The sequence below is a fragment of the Aotus nancymaae genome, unplaced genomic scaffold (assembly GCF_030222135.1).
Source record: "Aotus nancymaae isolate 86718 unplaced genomic scaffold, 86718_ANA_hifiasm-v0.15.2.pri h1tg000022l_1, whole genome shotgun sequence".
Taxonomy (NCBI): domain Eukaryota; kingdom Metazoa; phylum Chordata; class Mammalia; order Primates; family Aotidae; genus Aotus; species Aotus nancymaae.
The window spans coordinates 35,815,535-35,833,968 of record NW_026988435.1 but is presented as its reverse complement, the minus strand read 5'-3'; the positions used below and the strand labels follow the sequence as shown (position 1 = coordinate 35,833,968).

General features: G+C 47.1%; 1 protein-coding gene across 1 annotated transcript; it reads left to right on the top strand.

Annotated features, from left to right (window-relative positions):
* Positions 1–436: 436 nt before the first annotated feature.
* Positions 437–12,795, top strand: CFAP298 (cilia and flagella associated protein 298). The gene is given in 8 exon segments (XM_012446399.3): positions 437–451; positions 453–1,167; positions 4,151–4,318; positions 6,448–6,515; positions 9,821–9,979; positions 11,117–11,248; positions 12,012–12,107; positions 12,403–12,795. Coding segments are annotated over 8 exon segments (1,464 nt in total). The 3' UTR covers positions 12,514–12,795.
* Positions 12,796–18,434: the final 5,639 nt, after the last annotated feature.

Genomic DNA, 18,434 nt, shown 5'->3' with positions numbered 1-18,434 from the left:
GATCCGCTCGCCTCGGCTTTCCAAAGCGCTGGGATTACAGGCGTAAGCCACAGCGCCTGGCCTGTCCATTTATTTTTGTTTTCTCTTTCTCACACTAAAATATAAGTTCCATGGGAGCAGTGACTCGATCTGAGGCGCCCGGAAGAAACAGCGACTGACGCCGATTGCCTTCAACAAGAGACCGCTAGAGGATAGCTGGATAATTTGGAGAGGGTCGCTCTGGAAGGAGCCGCTGCAGCTACCCTAGCTACGCCATCCAAATCAGCCTGAACGAAGAAGTGCAGACACTCGCCCTGGCCCCTCTGTCCTGAAAAGCAGACTCACGCAAACAGCTGCGACAGAGTTCCAAGTTACCGCCGCCTAACTTTCCCAGGCCGGAAGCAGCGTGGAGGCATTGCCGGAAGTAGAGCCCGAGGGCGGCGGAAGGGACGGTGTGATGTGGGGCGGTTGTGTGTGGGAAGGCTGCTGCGGAATTCGGAGCCTGTGGTACCCGCTGTCCCTCCCATTCCCCATCTAGTAACTCTCAAGCTCAGCCCACGTATCTCCCTGAGTGGAATCTCGGGCCCCAGACCAATCGATTGGGCAGTCCGCCCTCCCCTTCAGCGGCTTGGTCTGTGTTTGGAAAGTTGTCCAGACAACAGCCACTTCCGGGAGGGGGCTCCGCTAATCCCGTTCCGCCTGTCCGGCCAGAATCAGCTGCCCTCTCAGGCTGTGTGGATAGTTGCCCCGGCAGTAGCTACGTACGGACGTAGATTGCTGGGCCTCCGCGCACCCCAGCCTTCCCCGTTCGGGTTCAGAGCTTGAACTGGCGGCTCCTCTCTGTTTCACTGTTGCTCCTAGCAACAGCTACTTCCGGGAGTGAGTGCGGTTTCCCTCGCGCACAGCGGACGTGGGAGCCTGAGGTTCCGGCTTCTGAGCGGCGGTTAGTGCGTCGCGGCTGCTCGCGATCCAGAGACCCTTGGCCGGCCGGACCCGCGGGCCACGTAACTCGGGCCTTCTCACCGCCTCAGCGCCTCGGCGGGACTGCCATGGTTCTGCTACACGTGAAGCGGGGCGACGAGAGCCAGTTCCTGCTGCAGGCGCCTGGGAGCACCGAGCTGGAGGAGCTCACGGTGCAGGTGGCCCGGGTCTACAATGGGCGACTCAAGGTGCAGCGCCTCTGCTCAGGTGCGGCTCGCGGGCGCACCCGGTCCGGGACAGACCGAGAGACGGGCGTGGGATGGAGAAAGAGGGGCAGGCTGGGGCGAAGGGTCAGGTTTGTGAAGATTATCGAAGAGATTTGCAGCAGCCGGGGGGTGAAACGGGACGCCGGGGTTAACCGGAGATGAATAAGGAACCGGAGAAGGTCCGGCCGGTCTGGCATCCCCGGCGGAGAGGCGGGCCCAGGTGTCTTTCGGCGCCAGCATTTGGGGTGCTGCTAATAAGTGGAAACGGGCTGGGGAGGGAGGAGGGAGCCGAAAGGACGGGCCGAAGAGCAGATTTAGTGCAATTAACCGGTGTGAGAGGTGAGATGAGAACTGGGTGGGCTTTTAAAAGCTGAATTTCCTATTTTGCGTCGTTCGAGGTAAAGCAGCGAACCACTTGGCTTTAGGACGGCCCCTTACAGTTGAAGAAGCCTTGGCGATCTTTCTCCGCCCTAAAAACGGCCTGTTGGTCGCGTTGCGGCGCTGTGTGTGTGTGTGTGTGTGTGTGTGTGTGTGTGTATAGAGACAGGGTCTCACTCTGTCGCCCAGGCTGGAGTGCAGTGGCGCAATCTCAGCTCACTGCAACCTTCACCTCCGGGTTGAAGCCATTTCTCCTGCCTCAGCTCCCAAGTACCTGGGATTACGGGCTCCTGCCACCACGCTCAGCTGGTTTTTCTATCTTTAGTAGAGACGGTTTTACCAAGTTGGCCAGGTTGGTCTCGAACTCCTGACCTCAGGTGATCTCCCCCAGCAAAGTGCTGGGATTACAGATGTGAGCCACCGTGCCCGGCTCATTTTAATTAATTTAAATAAATTTAAATCACCAAGTGCAGCGAGTAGCTACTGCATTAAACGGATAGCTTTTGAACTTGACAGGATGATACTTCCTGATATTACTAAGTGTTTATATAACTGTCATTATGTACATATAGAAAATATAAACAGTTATTTGTAATAAATAGTACATTTATTTATGTGACTTATTATTAAATGTATTTATTACATTGCATGAATATGTAATTTTTGCACCATGGAGAAATTCTTGAGGGTCATGGTTCTTTTCATGAAACTTATGTGTAGTTTCGTAATTGAGCTTCCAGCACAAACTCAATATTAAATGTTATTTTTAAGTTAAAGCATTTGAGGAGAAAAGGAATTCATCTTCTTTTTTAGAACATTATAAATTGGAAATGTGCTGAATGCTAGGAGTCACATTAGTGAACTTAAAATTCATTGATTTATTCTGCGGTCACCAGTGTCAGCTGTGACTCAGGGAGGCACTAGTGCTCAGCCTTCAGAAGATAAGGATGGGGCCAGGCACCGTGGTTCACATAGGTAATCCTAACACTTTGAGAAGCTGAGGCAGGCAGATCCCTTGAGCTTAGGAGTTCTAGATCAGCCTGGGCAACATGGTGAAACCCTGTCTCTACTAAAAATATAAAACAGAGCTTGGCATGCTAGCGCATGCCTGTGGTCCCAGCTACTCAGGAGGCTGAGGCATGAGAATCACTTGAACCCAGGAGGCGGAGGCTGCAGTGAGCTGAGATTCCACCACTGCACTCCTGCCTGGCTGACAAGAGTGAGGCCCTGTGTCAGAGAAAAAAAAGACAAGGATGAATAAGACCAGTCCTGTGCCCCCATGTCAGAGGTCCAGGCACATCGCAAGTGGCATATAAATGTTTGTTCCATAACACAGTGAGCCAGATTAGCAAGACCCCTGACCCCCGGAAGCTTACATTCCAATGGGGTATGAGGTGTTATAATGATGACTGTGATAGATGTTGTCTAACCTCCCTTTATTTTTAAGAAATAAGTAGCTTAGACTGCAATGGGGAGAGAGACAAGAAACATCCCATTCAGTTATACCATTTGTTCATAATGTGTTCTTTCAGGTCAGGTGATGTCCTCACACAGTGTTATGGGAACACCTAGATCCAGGTGCCTCCTTCACAGGAAGGAAGGAAGGTGATTTTGCAAGGTTAAAATGTGGACTGGTTTTAGGGTGAAAATATAAGGATTAGGAAAAATAGCCATATTTTTGAATAGTGAACATGATACTAGAAACCCAAGTCTCTTGTCCCATCTCTGCTACCTTTGAGGGATGTAAGCTGCTTTAAATCTTCCCCACTGATTTGTATAAATTATTTATGAAGTCTTGACATGAAGGTCTCAGGCCAGGTTCAGTGGCTCATGCCTGTAATCCCAGCACTTTGGGAGGCTGAGGTGGGTGGATCACTTGAGGCCAGGAGTTTGAGACCAGCCTAGTCAACATAGCAAAACCCTGTCTACTAAAATACAGAAATTAGCGGGGCATGGTGGTGATCACCTGTAATCCCAGCTATTCAGGAGGCTGAGGCAGGAGAATTGCTTGAACCCAGGAGGTGGAGGTTGCAGTGAGCTGAAATCGCGCCACTGAACTCCAATCTGGGTGATACAGTGAGACTCCATCTCAAAAAAAAAAAAAAAAATCAGCTGCAGCTGTGTCATCGGAGCAAGCCTGACATGATACAACCGTAAAGTAAGGAATGTGGGGGGAAGTTCATAACTGCCTTGCCTAATGTACAAGTTTAAATTAAATGAGATAGTCCATGTCAACGCACTTGGAAAACTATAAAACCCATGCGATTATATATTCAGGTGTTCAATGAGTAGTAATTTTGCCCCTCCTGAGTTCCAGGAAGCACAAGATAGCACAAATGTTTGGAGCACAGAATCTACAGGCTGACTGCCTAGGACAGGTGGCGAGTTCCTGAGCTCCCAGTGCTGTTGGCTGAGGATGGGTGGATCAGTGACTCTTTGTCAAGGGTCTAGGCCAGGTCTGGCACTTAGCAAGTAACATATAAATGTTTGTTCCACAAAATAGTGAGCCAGATGGGCAAGACCCTCGGCCCTTGGCAGCCTACATTCCAGTGGGGTATAAGATGTTATGATGATGACTATGATACTGTCTTTTGCTTATTTTTAAGAAATGGAAGAATTAGCAGAACATGGCATATTTCTCCCTCCTAATATGCAAGGACTGACTGATGATCAGATTGAAGAATTGAAATTAAAGGATGAGTGGGGTGAAAAATGTATACCCAGCGGCGGTGCTGTATTTAAAAAGGATGATATTGGACGAAGGAATGGACAGGGTAAGTGAGCATTTCTCTTCTATGTGCATGCTTGATATATCCATAGTATGAAAACAGTTCCTTTTTTTTTGAGACAGAGTCTTGCACTATTGCCCAGGCTGGAGTGCAGTGGTGTGATCTCAGCTCACTGCAACCTCCTTTCAGCTTCAAGCAATTCTCCTGCCTCAGCCTCCTGAGTAGCTGGGACTAGAGGCATGCGCCACCACGCCTGGCTAATTTTTGAATTTTTAGTAGAGACAGGGTTTCACCATGTTGGTTAGGCTGGTCTCAAACTCCTGACCTCAAGTGATCTGCCCGCCTCAGCCTCCCAAAGTGTTGGGATTACAGGTGTGAGAAAGCAGTTCTTTTCGTTCAAAAATCGACCTCATCATTTCTCTATAGACTTACAAAATACTGCACTCTGTAGCTCCTGTGATAAAACTCTAATCTAGGATGAATTAGGTAGATAAAGGAAGTTTTGTCTTGCTCTTAATAAGTTGCGGCTCGCTTTTAAATATATTCGATGAACCAGATGAAATGACCCTTTCCCTTCTGTAGGTCAAAAATGGTTGAGTATTGGCAACTTCATGTGGTTCAACCTAATAATTGTTGGCAGATACTTACTGAAATGTATTCAAAGTTGTGTTTCGTTACTGTTTGCAGAGGTCAGGGTATCTTTAGAGATACTGTGTGAAAGAGGAAAGGGAAGGAATGTCAGCACAGGGACTTCACTCATCAAGGACATGCCTCTCTCTGGGGCCGAGCACTTTAGTACGTGGCAAAACACTGAAGAGATTCTTCTCCTTTCAGTATTTGGCTGATCATGTGGAATTGATAATAATCCTTTTTGATAGCTTATTCTTTTAACCTGCATTAAAAGCTCCATTTAAAAAGCTGTAATAGATCAGCCCTAAAACACTGTTAGGAGCAGAAGGACAGGATCCCTGTAAGTCCTTTACAAGCTCAAAAATATATTTTTTAAAATATCAGGGATAGTAGGAATTCCTAGTACTATTTCCTTTGAATGTTAATCTGAAAAATGGTTGTCTTCCATATCTTTCTTACCTAAACTCATTCTCAATCTAGAGAGAGTCTAATTTTCAGAAGGAATTATATCAATGAAGAAAAAAATATGAGAGCCAGTTAACAGTTCAGTATTCATCCTTAATACGTTTTTGTTTTGTTTTGTTTTGTTTTGTTTGAGACGGAGTCTCACTCTGTGGCCCAGGCTGGAGTACAGTAGCATAGTCTCAGCTCACTGCAACCTCTGCCTCCCGGGTTCAAGCAATTCTCTTGCCTCAGCCTCCAGAGTAGCTGGGATTGCAGGCACCTGCCACCTCGCCTGACTAATTTTTGTATTTTTAGTAGAGACGGGGTTTCACCGTGTTGGCCAGGCTGGTCTCGAATTCCTGACCTCAGGTGATGTACCCGCTTCGGCTTCCCAAAGTGCTGGGGTTATAAGCGTAAGCCACTGCGCCTGGCCTAACCACCTCTATTCTAATACAGTCTTGTGTTTCTAATATTTTCAATGTCTTATTAATAGTGTTATTTACTAGGAATATATGCTTTCAACTTGTCCCATTTTACCTATATTTGGGCATTTCATGTTCATTTTGTTTGTTTGTTTGTTTCTAAGCTTTCAAGTTATTATTTCTTCCTGATCTAGGGGTCAGCAAATTATAGGCTATAGGCCAAATTCAGCCAGTTGCCTTTTCATGTAAATAAAATTGTTTGGGGATGCAGCCACCCCATTCATTTAAGTACTGTTTCCTTTTGTGCTGCTATGGCAGAGCTGAGTAACTACACCCAACAAGACTGTGTAGCCTGCAAAGCCTAGAATATTTTACTATCTGTCCGTTTCCAGAAAAAGTTCACTGACCCTGTTCATCCAACGACATGCATTTCTGGTTTTTTGTAGCCTTTGCCACTTTGCAGAAAGCACACTCCAGTTCTCTCCTCTTGGGAAGAGATCTTCACCTAATTTCCCACAGCGAAGTTTTTTGCCTCTCTTCCCTAAATTCCACACTTGCACTCTCTCAGTTCACTTACCCCTGACTCAGACAGAAGGGATTGAGATATTTCAGAAGAGTTTTGAAGAGGCTATGTATTTGACAGCTCTGTCTCTCCCTCTCTCCTTTTTATTTTCATAGCTCCAAATGAGAAAATGAAGCAAGTGTTAAAGAAGACTATAGAAGAAGCCAAAGCAATAATATCTAAGGTTGGCTTTTTTAAATGATGCTGTAAAGCTTGTCTTTTGAGATAAAACTCCAACTGTAGCTTTCAGAGTTACCTCTCAGCCAGCTTCCCTTTCAGCCTTCCCGAGGCAAAGGAAACAAGCGTATTTGGGGTAGGCCGCAGCTTTTCCTTTCATAATCCTGACAGTTGCCCAGAATCCTCTCAGTTCCTACAGGCAGACACACATTTTTGTTGGCTTGTGTAAATGTAGGTTCATGTGTAATACAAATGTGTATGATACAAATGTTGATTTCATTTCTTTTACCTTTCAGAAAAACTTAACAAAGCTAAGTAGAGGCCATAGAGTAGCTCTCCAGACCATAGAGTAGCTCTCCAGACCATAGAGTAGCTCTCCAGATGCTTGATTGACTTAGTATGTATTTAATATAAATCAGTTTTTGTAATCATCTTCAGTATTTATATAAAGGCTACTTTATAGAGCGAGAAACATAACATTTATACCATTAATATATAGATAATGTGTATCTGTAGGAAAAGAATTTAAGGCTATTAAAAGAAGTGGTATCTGTATCTGTTGCTTGTATTTGTGTGTTGGTGATATTAGTTGCTACCACCCTCAACTGCAAGTCTCTCAATTGATAACCACTTTTCCTTCTGCTTCTCCTGACTTGCTCAGCAAAACTGTTATTTTATTTGTTTGAGACAGAATTTCACTCTTGTTGCCCAGGCTGGAGTACAATGGCGTGATCTTGGCTCACCACACCCTTTGCCTCCCAGGTTCAAGCAATTCTTCTGCCTCTGCCTCCCAAGTAGCTGGGATTACAGGCATGTGCCACCACGCCCAACTAATTTTGTATATTTTTTAGTACAGACGAGATTTCACTATGTTGGTCAGGCTGGTCTCGAACTCCTGACCTCAGGTGATCTGCTTGCCTCAGCCTCCCAGAGTGCTGGGATTATAGGCATGAGCCACCGTGCCCAGCTGAACTGTTATTTTTAAAGCAATATTTCTCAAACTCATCAAGCTCTTCACTAATCTTTGAAGAGCCTCAGCAAAGGCTGCCCTGAAGCTCTGTGCCTGTTAGTGTAGTAAAGGATCTGTGTAAAAAGGCTCTATGAAGCCCTACAGGAAAAGCCTTGGTTGAGTCTAGTGTTTGCATGGTGATGGCATCTGGGCATGTGACCACATCTCAGGCCATGGCAAGGAAACGGTGGTCTGCCATTGTTCTGCACCTTTCGCCACACACACTTTTTATGTGGAACTCCTCTCTGGGTAACCTCACTTCTTCCCTTTGCCTGTGTACTTCTCAAAGTACTCTTTATCCTTTGCCCTCTTCCTCTCTTGGCATCTTATCTACTCTGCCAAATGCAAATTCCACCCTCTGGAGATAGCTGAAGCTTCCATGCTTTCCCCCGACATCTTGCTTCACTTGCAACCTGAATTTCCAGCTGTTTGCGAGATGGTTTTATCTGAACACTGGTCAGCACTTTGAAGTCCAGTTTTCTAGAAATGAGCTCTCTGCTTCCTCCCTTCTCTCCCCCTGAGTTTTGTCCCTGAGAATCAGCACCTCCTACAAGCTTCTCTGTTTCCAGTAAGAGAACTACAATGTCTTGGTTTTATAGGCAAATCCTCAGTGTCATCTTCAACACTTCCTCATTCTGTCACACCTAGGTTTGAAGTGGGGTCCTGTACTGTCTGCTTCCATGATGCCTCTTAAATCCACTTCCTCCTTTCATCTCCACAGCTCTGGCTTTCTTTAAGGCTCCTCTGTAGCCTTTTGCATTCAGATGCCCACCAGGGTCCTGACGGCCAATTCAATTCCATTCTGACACCAACTACTCAGACATAGCGCAGACCCCACAGGTCAAGGGCCGATCCTTCAATTCTGACACTGACTGCCTGGAATTAGCATCAGACCCCACAAGTTAAACAGCAAGATCACCAGCAAGACTCCCCTTATTTCAGACGCCAGCTGCAAATGAGGTCCCCAGGCCAGCCATACATGTGTCCAGCTTGACTGCAAAATTGGAGCTTCCCACAACACCCCCATTGATGTGTGTCATCCAGCACATCAGTGTCTTCACCAATCAGGAAGCTTCACTGAGCCATAACATCCAGCATTTTTGTGGAGTTTTTGTTCAGTAGGCATGATTGGTTAAACCACTGGCCACGTGTTTGATGCCAACCTCTAGCCCCTGGAGGTGGAGGAAGGGGCTGAGGCTGAAAGCCCCAACCCTCTAATCATGTGCTTGGTCTCCCTGGCATGGCCAGCCCCTTCCTTGAAACCAAGTTACTGTATTAGCACAAACTCAGGTATGGTGAGAAGGGGGTCATTATAAATAACCAGACACTCCTGTCACTCAGGAAATTCCAAGAGTTTTGGAGCTCTGTGCCTGGAACTGAGTAACAAAGACCAGATATATTTGTTATTATCACACCGTCCTCTGTACTCTTCAGAGCCTACTACCTGGTCTCCCTCCAGTTAGGTCTGTTCTTTTTTTTTTTTTTATTTTCCTTTTTTTTTTTTTTTTAAGACAGAGTCTTGCTCTGTTGCCCAGGCTGGAGTCCAGTTGCATGATTTTGGTTCACCCAACCTCCACCTCCCGGGTTCAAGCAGTTCTCCTGCCTCAGCCTCCTGAGTAGCTGGGATTACAGATGCCTGCCACCACGTCCAGCTAATTGTATTTTTAGTAGAGACAGGTTTCGCCATGTTGGCCAGGCTGGTCTCAAACTGCTGACCTCAGGTGATCCACCCACCTCAGCCTCCCAAAATGCTGGGATTACGTAAGGCATGAGCCACCGTACTCAGCTAACTAGGTCTGTTCTATACCAACTACATGATAAATCTCTCAGCATTACCACTCCTTCCCAGAAAAGGCAGTCACTGCCCTGGCCTAAGAGAGGAAATGTGAACTCCTCAGCCTGGCTTTTGTGGCCATTCAAAAACAAACTCCAGCTCAGCCAGCTGGAGCTGGCCGCATCTTCTCCTTTCCTCCCTGCCCCAGCTGAGGGGCTGGCGCCTGCTTGTCCTGAAGCACCCTGCTGCCGTCTCCACCGCTTCAGTCTGTCTGCACTTCGAGGCCCACATGCAGTGCCTGCTCCCTCTGCCGCATCTCCTGATCCTCGCTCCCATCTGTGCTTTATCATGTAGGCCGCGGTGTGCTTGGCTCAGTCCCTAAAATAGATGGTAGTCACTTTGGGAGCAAGAACTGTTTGATTTCTTTTTGTTGCTCTGGAAGTCTCTGGCAAGGGTCTTGTACAAGATCTTGGTCGAGTTTACTGTATTTATTAGCCGCACTGTGACAGCAATGACTTTCTGCTTGCAGAAACAAGTGGAAGCCGGTGTCTGTGTTACCATGGAGATGGTGAAGGATGCCTTGGACCAGCTTCGAGGCGCAGTGATGATTGTTTATCCCATGGGGTTGCCACCGTATGATCCCATCCGGATGGAGTTTGAAAATAAGGAAGATTTGTCGGGAACGCAGGTATGTAGTTCTTGGGTGGGCACTCTGGAGGGTGAGTTCATGGCCCCCCAGAGCCCTTCGGATTAGATGCCTCTCTTCTGGATGTAGTGTGTTGCTCCCTACACAGCTGTCAGGTTTGCTATGCCCTGCTTCAGAGCAGAGTTCTGAATTCAGGAGTGGCCCCTGACAGTGTGGTACTCATGGCTGAGGGCTTTGGTCCCCATACACAGGAGGCAGTGGACACAGTTGGTGAGGCTGCCCTTCAGGAGTAACTGAAAACATTTCTGCTGTCTTTGGCCACTAAGAAGCCAGCTACCTAATTTATTCCTATTTCTACTCAAATGCATCAGTCCCTTTGCATGGAAGTTTATGTTTCTAGTCTTACCTATTGCTTCATGTTATTTTCTGACCCTTATGTTCCATTTTCCTTGGGTTTTCTCCCTTCTTCCATCTTATGCTGTTGGACAATATTCTTTGTCTAAGCCATCTTTTTTTTTTGAGACGGAGTTTCGCTCTTGTTACCCAGGCTGGAGTGCAATGGCGCGATCTCGGCTCACTGCAACCTCCGCCTCCTGGGTTCAGGCAATTCTCATGCCTCAGCCTGCTGAGTAGCTGGGATTACAGGCACGCGCCACCATGCCCAGCTAATTTTTTGTATTAGTAGAGACGGGGTTTCACCATGTTGACCAGGATGGTCTCGATCTCTTGACCTCATGATCCACCCGCCTCGGCCTCCCAAAGTGCTGGGATTACAGGCTTGAGCCACCGCGCCCGGCCGAGCCATCTTAAATGAATGGAATACGCAGAAGTACACAGGCAGCCCCGTTATACCTCGATTTAAACACCCAGCCTGATGCCAGTGTCCTTCCCTGGCAGTGGCCTACAGATCTAAGACGAACTGTGTAGATCAAGGTGCAAAAAAGATAGGATTTCCTTGTTGCCCAGAGGAGGAAGTTAACTGAGTCAGGGCATAAATGGAAACTTAACAGGGAAGGTACTGAAATCAGCCAGGACTTTGAGTGAGGTGGGGGAGTCAGGCCCTTCCATGGTGAGCGCAGGGAGAAATCTGTCCCCTGCCCCCTGCTGAAAACAGCTCAGCTGGGCTCTGCCCCCCAGGTGGGAACACACAGTAAAGCCAGTTCTTACGATTGGCCCCAGGCAGGGCTCAGCGTCATTAAAGAGTCAGAGGCGCAGCTGTGGTGGGCAGCCAAGGAGCTGAGAAGAACAAAGCAGCTTTCAGACTACGTGGGGAAAAATGAGAAGACCAAAATCATCGCCAAGATTCAGCAAGTAAGTGCTTTTGCTTTAACACGTCAGTATTTTTTGTTATTTCCCTTCAAACTGATAAAAATGTGCATTGAATCTGAAAGATTTAAACTACTGGTACAAATATTTTAATCCTATTGGCTTGAATTTAAACTGAAAATATCCTCTTTCTGCACACCAGCAAAAACTGGAGGAAAATATGGATTGATTGGCAATATCTAGAGTTTGTTTTAATATGTGGGGGAGAGGAAACATGTTAATTTCAACCTTAAAAATAGAGCTGCAAGTACACAAATATTTTCCTTGAAATGTAAAATTTAGCCCGACACTGATTTAGGCTTTTTCAAACTGCGGATGCTCTGTATGGGAGGAGGAGGAAAGTCTGGAGACCTTTGAAGGACATCATGTAGCTCTGTCTATACCTACGGTGCCTCCTACGTCACCAGGCTGTGATTTTGGGGAAATGGGGCCATCCACCCTATTAGATCCAGAGTCTGTGGCTCTGAGTGTCCTCCCTTTCCCGCTGGACCTGCCTGCAGTGTCTGCCTTGGGAATGATGGAGACAGAGATGGCTTCGTGCAGCCTCTGGTCTCCACAGTGAGAGTCCAGGGCTCAGGGCTGCTGAAGACCAAGCCTTCCCTTGATGATTCACTTCAGCTGACCAGACGTGGGGACCTGTTTATTTTTAGTAGTTGGCAAAGGCAATTGTAAAACATTTGTTGTAACTTTAAGGATTGTCACCTTATTCCACAATTTGCTCTGCTCTGCTCTGCTCTGCTCTTTGCAGAGAGGACACGGCGCTCCAGCCCGAGAGCCCATCATCAGTAGCGAGGAGCAGAAGCAGCTGATGCTGTACTATCACAGGAGGCAAGAAGAGCTCAAGGTAGCGGGGGCAGGTGGGCTCTTCGCAGAGCTGGCGCCCAGGCGTAGCCTACATGCCTTACCTGGGGCTGGTGAGGAGCGGCCAGCTCTACAGGGTGCCGGGAGGAGTCTTTCTAGAGCTTCTGTCTGCAGGGTTGTCAGGGTTCTGCCATGTGTCCCCCAGCAGTAGACTTGGACGTGTCCTGCTTCTAGAATGCAGGGAGAGGGGAGGTCGGTCACGAACTCTTTCTTCAGTCTCTTTATGTGCAAAACACTTTCCTGAAATGCCTGCCTGAGTAAAGCATATTTATTTCCAGAGATTAGAAGAAAATGATGACGACGCCTGTTTAAACTCTCCATGGGCGGATAACACTGCTTTGAAAAGACATTTTCATGGAGTAAAAGACATAAAGTGGAGACCAAAATGAAGTTCACCAGTTGACGACGCTTCCGAAAACATGAGCTCACGTTTCTCCTGGGCACAATAATTATAACTAAAAAAGCCACCTACCACTCTCTGTAAAAGATGTTAAATCTAGTTTTCTTAGTTTTCTTTTAGTGTGAATTTTTACAAGGCAGTTGTTCAAGGTTTTAGAACTTAATAAATACATAGTCAGAAGAAAATGTGTAAATCGCTTTTGTTTCAGGACAACTATTTAGTATGTGAGGGTTTTCTTTGATAAAATAGTAAACTTTCTTTTTCTTCCTGATTGTTTTGTATTCTCATGACAACTGGTTGTATTGGAGGAAAGCTGATGACCAGCAGTGACCACTAGAGGCCGCCAGCCACTCAGCGTGCCTTTTTCTCTGGGCCCTCTATGGATCTATTGGAAGCTGGACTCCCAGCCTTGCTGGAGAGACTTCTCTAACCCTGCTGCAGGGTCTAACTGTAGCCAGGCATCTCCCAGTCTTGAAGGTGAAGTTTGCCTCCTAGTTGATGCCTGTCAGGCCTTGTATTCTGGGAGGGAAAGCTACAGCTGTGATGGAAGTTGAGTAGCAAACTCATCCAACCTTGAAACTTAAATTCGTCTGTAGTTTCCCAGCTTCTCAAGTCTCCTTCATCAGAATAGATCCTGAAAACAAACCGTAAAGGGTGATGATGTCTCCCTGTGAATGCAGGTATGACTCTAGGCTCAGCTTCATAGGCGGCTCAGTGACCAACCGCAGGATGAATGGGGTTGCCATCATCCTAACTGGGTATCTAGGATGCCTTTGAATTTAAAGACTCTTAACTCATCATCACTGTAAACCATCCAAGTAGCCTGAGAACTCTGGCACTTTAGCATCCGCAAGACGCCTGTCAAACCGCCTGTGACAACCAGAAGTGGCCCAGACGTTTCCTCATGCTTGATGTTTGGTGCCTAGGGTCCTGTTCCCCTGGTTAGAGGGAACTTGGTGTGTGCGCACTGAGGGAAAGTGAAGGGCGTGGGGCATCTCCCCGCCCAGGCCTTCCTGCCTTGGTGCCTGTGCTCCCCACCATCCTGTAACGACGAACCCTGGGAGCAAGTGGAGGGGGCATGGGTATGGGTCCTGCTTGCTGCCAGGCAGCCTTGCCCGGGGTGTGGGGTCCCAGACCCGATAGCAAAGCCCTGTTCTCTAAAGTGCGTGTAGCTGACTGCGTCTTGTGCCTTACTCTTTTATTTTCAAATTTTGTAAAAGCAAATTTGCATCTTATTTTCCCTTTTACTCAGTTATAGATTTAAATGTCTCTATGAAAGAGTTTTGACCTTGGATGACGTAGTGTATGCAGTAAGATGCTGTGATTTTATTTCAGGAACGTTCTGGCTTTGTCAATGTATGGCTTGTGTGTGTGAAATTCATGCTCAGACTTGTAAGAAAAAGTTAACCAAGCCATGTGATCATAGTAGCTCTTTAGGGAACTACTACTTCAGTATCATTAGAAATTCTTATTGACCTGCAATATGAATACTCCATTGGCAGTGGTAGTTATTCCATTGCTTCATATAATCAGCAGAACTTAACCCAAAAGTCACTCACCCCCAACACTACACTCCTTAAATACCCGTGTGAGAAGAACCATCCTTTCCCTGCCCCTGTCTGCCTCAGAAGCCTCTCTGAGCTTGGTCTGTTTGGATGCAGCATATCTTAGGAAGTATGTGAGTAGCTTATTTGTAAGCCATCTGTGATGGGGAGGCAGGTGGTCCCTGGTGCCTGCTCCGTCACCATGCTGTGTATGTTCACTTCATCCACTCGCTGACTCATCTGAGGTCACAGCTAGTGACGGTTGGACCACAGGGTCACCCCCAGGAGCTTGCCCAGGATTTCCCAAGAAATCAATTTATCAACAAACATCATCTAGCCAGTGTTAGACTACTGATCAGCTTAAGCATGTGGTCTTGCTGTTTTTATAATCCAGTCCCTCTTTGAGTCAATATCAAAAGGAAACCAAGTGCCTGTTATATGCGTGGTGCCCATCTGGGTCTGTGGTTTTGTCCTTTGACATAACTTGTCTTCTTACATGATTCTTTCATGGAGACCAGGAATGCTAGTAATAAAATTGGACACCACCTAAAACCCTTTCGACCAGCAAACTGACAGCATCAGGCAGTATTTGTCACAAGATTACTTCGTTCCTTGGCAATTGCTCAGCAAAGAATGTGCATCAAGCTTGAAATGAACTCCCACGTGCTTGGAGCACAGTAGCCTTGAGGGGGTCTGAGCTCTGCCAATTCCCTTCCAGAGTTTCAGCAACCACCCCCTTGGAGAAGTGACGGTCAGTGGCTTGTCCCCACCTCTCGCCGATCCTTGCAAGATAGGAGTTGCCCCTCTACATTGCTGAAAGCCCCACTGGCCCTAGAGAGGGTTCAAGGAGAGAGGCGGCTGATTCCCAGGAGAAGTTCAATGCTAGACATGACGGTAATGGCAGCTGGCATTTTTGAGACTTTACTATTTCCCAGACAGTTGTACTGTGTGCTTGGTGCCTGCGTTCCCCACCATCCTTTGCCTATACATTTTTTTTTTCATTTATACCTCATAACAGCCAAATTAGAAACTACTATTGTCATCTCATGAGTTAGGAAACCAAAGTCCAAAGAGATTAACTGGCCCCAGGTGAAGCATCTGGAAATAAACCTGCTTAATACACAGTAAGTTTCGGCTTGTACCTAATGTAGAGACTAAGTCTCTGGTGGACAGCGATGAGTGGACATCCATGAGGGCACAACTGAGGGGCACAAATGAGTGACCTCTCTAGGGTGGGCCGGTGACAGCCTCTGATGATTTTAACATCTGAGCCCACAGTGGTGAGCCTGTGGATCTATGACTCTGCTTTGTCCTCTTCGGTTCATGTCTTTTTTTTCTCCTTTTTTTTTGAGACACAGACTCACTCTGTCACCCAGGCTGGAGTGCAGTGGAGTGATCTTGACTCCCTGCAACCTCCACCTTCCAGGTTCAAAAGATTCTCCTGCCTCAGCCTCCTGAGTAGCTGGGACTACAGGCACATGCCACCATGCCTGGCTAATTTTTTGCATTTTTAGTAGAGATTAGGTTTCACTGTGTTAGCTGGGATGGCCTCGATCTCCTGACCTCATGATCTGCCTGCCTTGGCCTCCCAAAGTGCTGGGATGACGCGTGAGCCACCATGCCCAGCCTGGTTCATGTCTTAATCCATTTGACAGAATGGATGACAGAATACCATAGCCTGGGTGGCTTATAAATAACACAGATTTATTTCTCACAGCTCTGGAGGCTGGGAAGTCCAAGATCAAAGCACTGGCAGAGCAGATTCAGTGTCTGCTGAGGGTCGGCTGTCTTTTCACTATAACCTCACATGGCAGAAGGGGTGAGAGATCTCATGTCCCTGTTGTAAGGGCTTTACCCCCCATGACCTAATCACCTCCCAATGGCCCACCTCCTAATGCTGTCACCTTGGAGTTAGGTTTCAGTGTTTGAATTTTGAAACACACAAACATTCAGTCCACAGCTGTTCACCAGCCACAGTAAGGGAAATAAATACCTGAGCCCACCCTTGACATCCTTGAAGCAAAAACAGACACTTGGCCCGACTCTGAAAATCACTGCCCAAAATGATAAAATAATGAGTCTAAGATTGCATCCTCGCTGGAGGAGAGACCCCCATATGCTTCCAGTTCGAGTGCAGGCAGGTCATGGGATGCTTTGCCCTTAGGATACTGGGTTACTCTAGCCTGATTCAGAGGTTAGCGGGTGAAGAGTCCCACAGGCTATGCCCTGGTCTATCATTACTTTGAACAGGTTGGCTTTTAGATACAGATGGTTCCTTTTACAATTTTTTGACTGTATGATGGTGCAAAAGCAATAGACATTTAGCAGATGCCCAGCTCTGAATTTGGATCTTCCCTCCGGCTAGTGATATGTGATTTTGCTATCAGGAGAGCCAGTTCATTCATCATTGGCTGGGCTCAGGTGAACAGAGGTTCAACTTTTCTTGCAACAGTTTCCAGGGCCCAGCTAGCAATTCTAGAGGTGATTTGCATTCATCTGCAGAGGGAGTTTTTGAGTGGCATGGCCTTTGATTTTTTTCCTTAGGAAGTAAACATGATTTCAGTTATCAGATAGAGGATTTTCACAGATTTGTGCTAAAGGAACTCACAAATTGGTGAACATGTCTAGATTGATAAATGCCATAAGTGGACTCTTCACAAATATGATTTGACCTGTCAAAGTCTGACTGAAGCTGTGTATACTGGAAAATTCATGGAAGAAGAGGAAAGGAACGCTTACCTGCCTTAAAAGAACAATTTGTTTGGAAAGAGAGAGAATTTCAGGATGTGCAGATATTTCATCCTTTCTGAAACTCTTATGGACTGATGTGTGTCCCCACTAAATTCATATGTTGAAGCCCTAACCCCAGAATGTGACTTTGGAGAAAAGGCCTTTAAAGAGATAATTAAGATGAAATGAGATCATAAGGGCGGACTTCTAACTCAGTATGACCGGTGTATTCGTCCGTTTTCACATTGCTGATAAAGACATACCCAAGACTGGGCAATTTACAAAATTGAAAAAGAAAAAGAGATTTAATGGACTCAATTCCACATGGCTGGGGAGGCCTCACAGTCATGGCAGAAGCTTATATGGCAGCAGGAAAGGGAAGAAGTGCCAGCAGGGCAAATGCCAGATGTTTACAAAACCATCAGCTCTCATGAGAACTCACTCACTATCACAAGAGCAGCATGGGGGAAACCGCCCCATGATTCACTTCTCTCCACCTGGCCCTGCCCTTGACACGTGGGGATTATTACAGTTCAAGGTGAGATTTGGGTGGAGACAAGACAAAGCGTAACAACTGGTGTCCTTATAAAAAGAGGAAGAGGCCGTGCGCGGTGGCTCACGCCTGTAATCCCAGCACTTTGGGAGGCCGAGGAGGGCAGATCACTTGAGGTCAGGAGTTCAAGACCAGCTTGGCCTACATGGAGAAACCCCGTCTCCACTAAAACTACAAAAATGTAGCTGGGCGTGGTGGCAGGTGCCTGTAATCCCAGCTACTGAGGAAGCTGAGGCAGGAGAATCGCTTGAACCCGGGAGGCACAAGTTGCAGTGGGCCAAGATCACGCCATTGCACTCCAGTCTGGGCAACAAGAGCAAAACTCCATCTCAAAAAAAAAAAAAATGAGGAAGAGAGGCCGGGCGCTGTGGTTCACACCTGTAATTCCAGCACTGTGGGAGGCCGAGGTGGGCAGATCACTTGAGGTTGGGAGTTCGAGACCAGCCTGACCAACATGGTGAAACCCTCATCTGTACTGACAATACAAAAATTAGCTGGGTGTGGTGGCACATGCCTGTAATCCCAACTACTCGGGAGGCTGAGGCAGGAGAATCGCTTGAACCTGGGAGGCGGAGGTTGCAGTGAGCCGAGATCTGTCACTGCACTCCAGGCTGGGCAATGGGAGCAAAACAAGTAAATAAATAAACAAATGGTGTAGTAACAATTCTCTCCTGACACCCCCATCTTTCTCTCAATACTGCCTCACTTCTCCGTGCCTCTTCATAGAGGAATAACTTTCATAGATAACTGTAGGACAGTTGTCCACACCTGCTATCCCCTCCCATCTTCTCTTGACGCTGCTCCAGCTGGCTCTGGTCCACATTACTCATATCCACACCACCTCACAAAAGGGGCTCTTGCCAAGGTCACTGCTGGCTTTCGAGCTGTTGGATCCAGTGGTCCATCATCTGCGTGAGTTCTCAGCAACACTTGAGACCTCCCAAAGTGCTGGGATTACAAGCATGAGCCACCTCGCCTGGCCAGTTTGTGGCAATTTGTTACAACAGTCACAGGAAACTAATACAGAGCCCAAAGTCTAAGTCCTTCACCGGGACCCACCCCTACCCTCAGCCATCTCCTCCC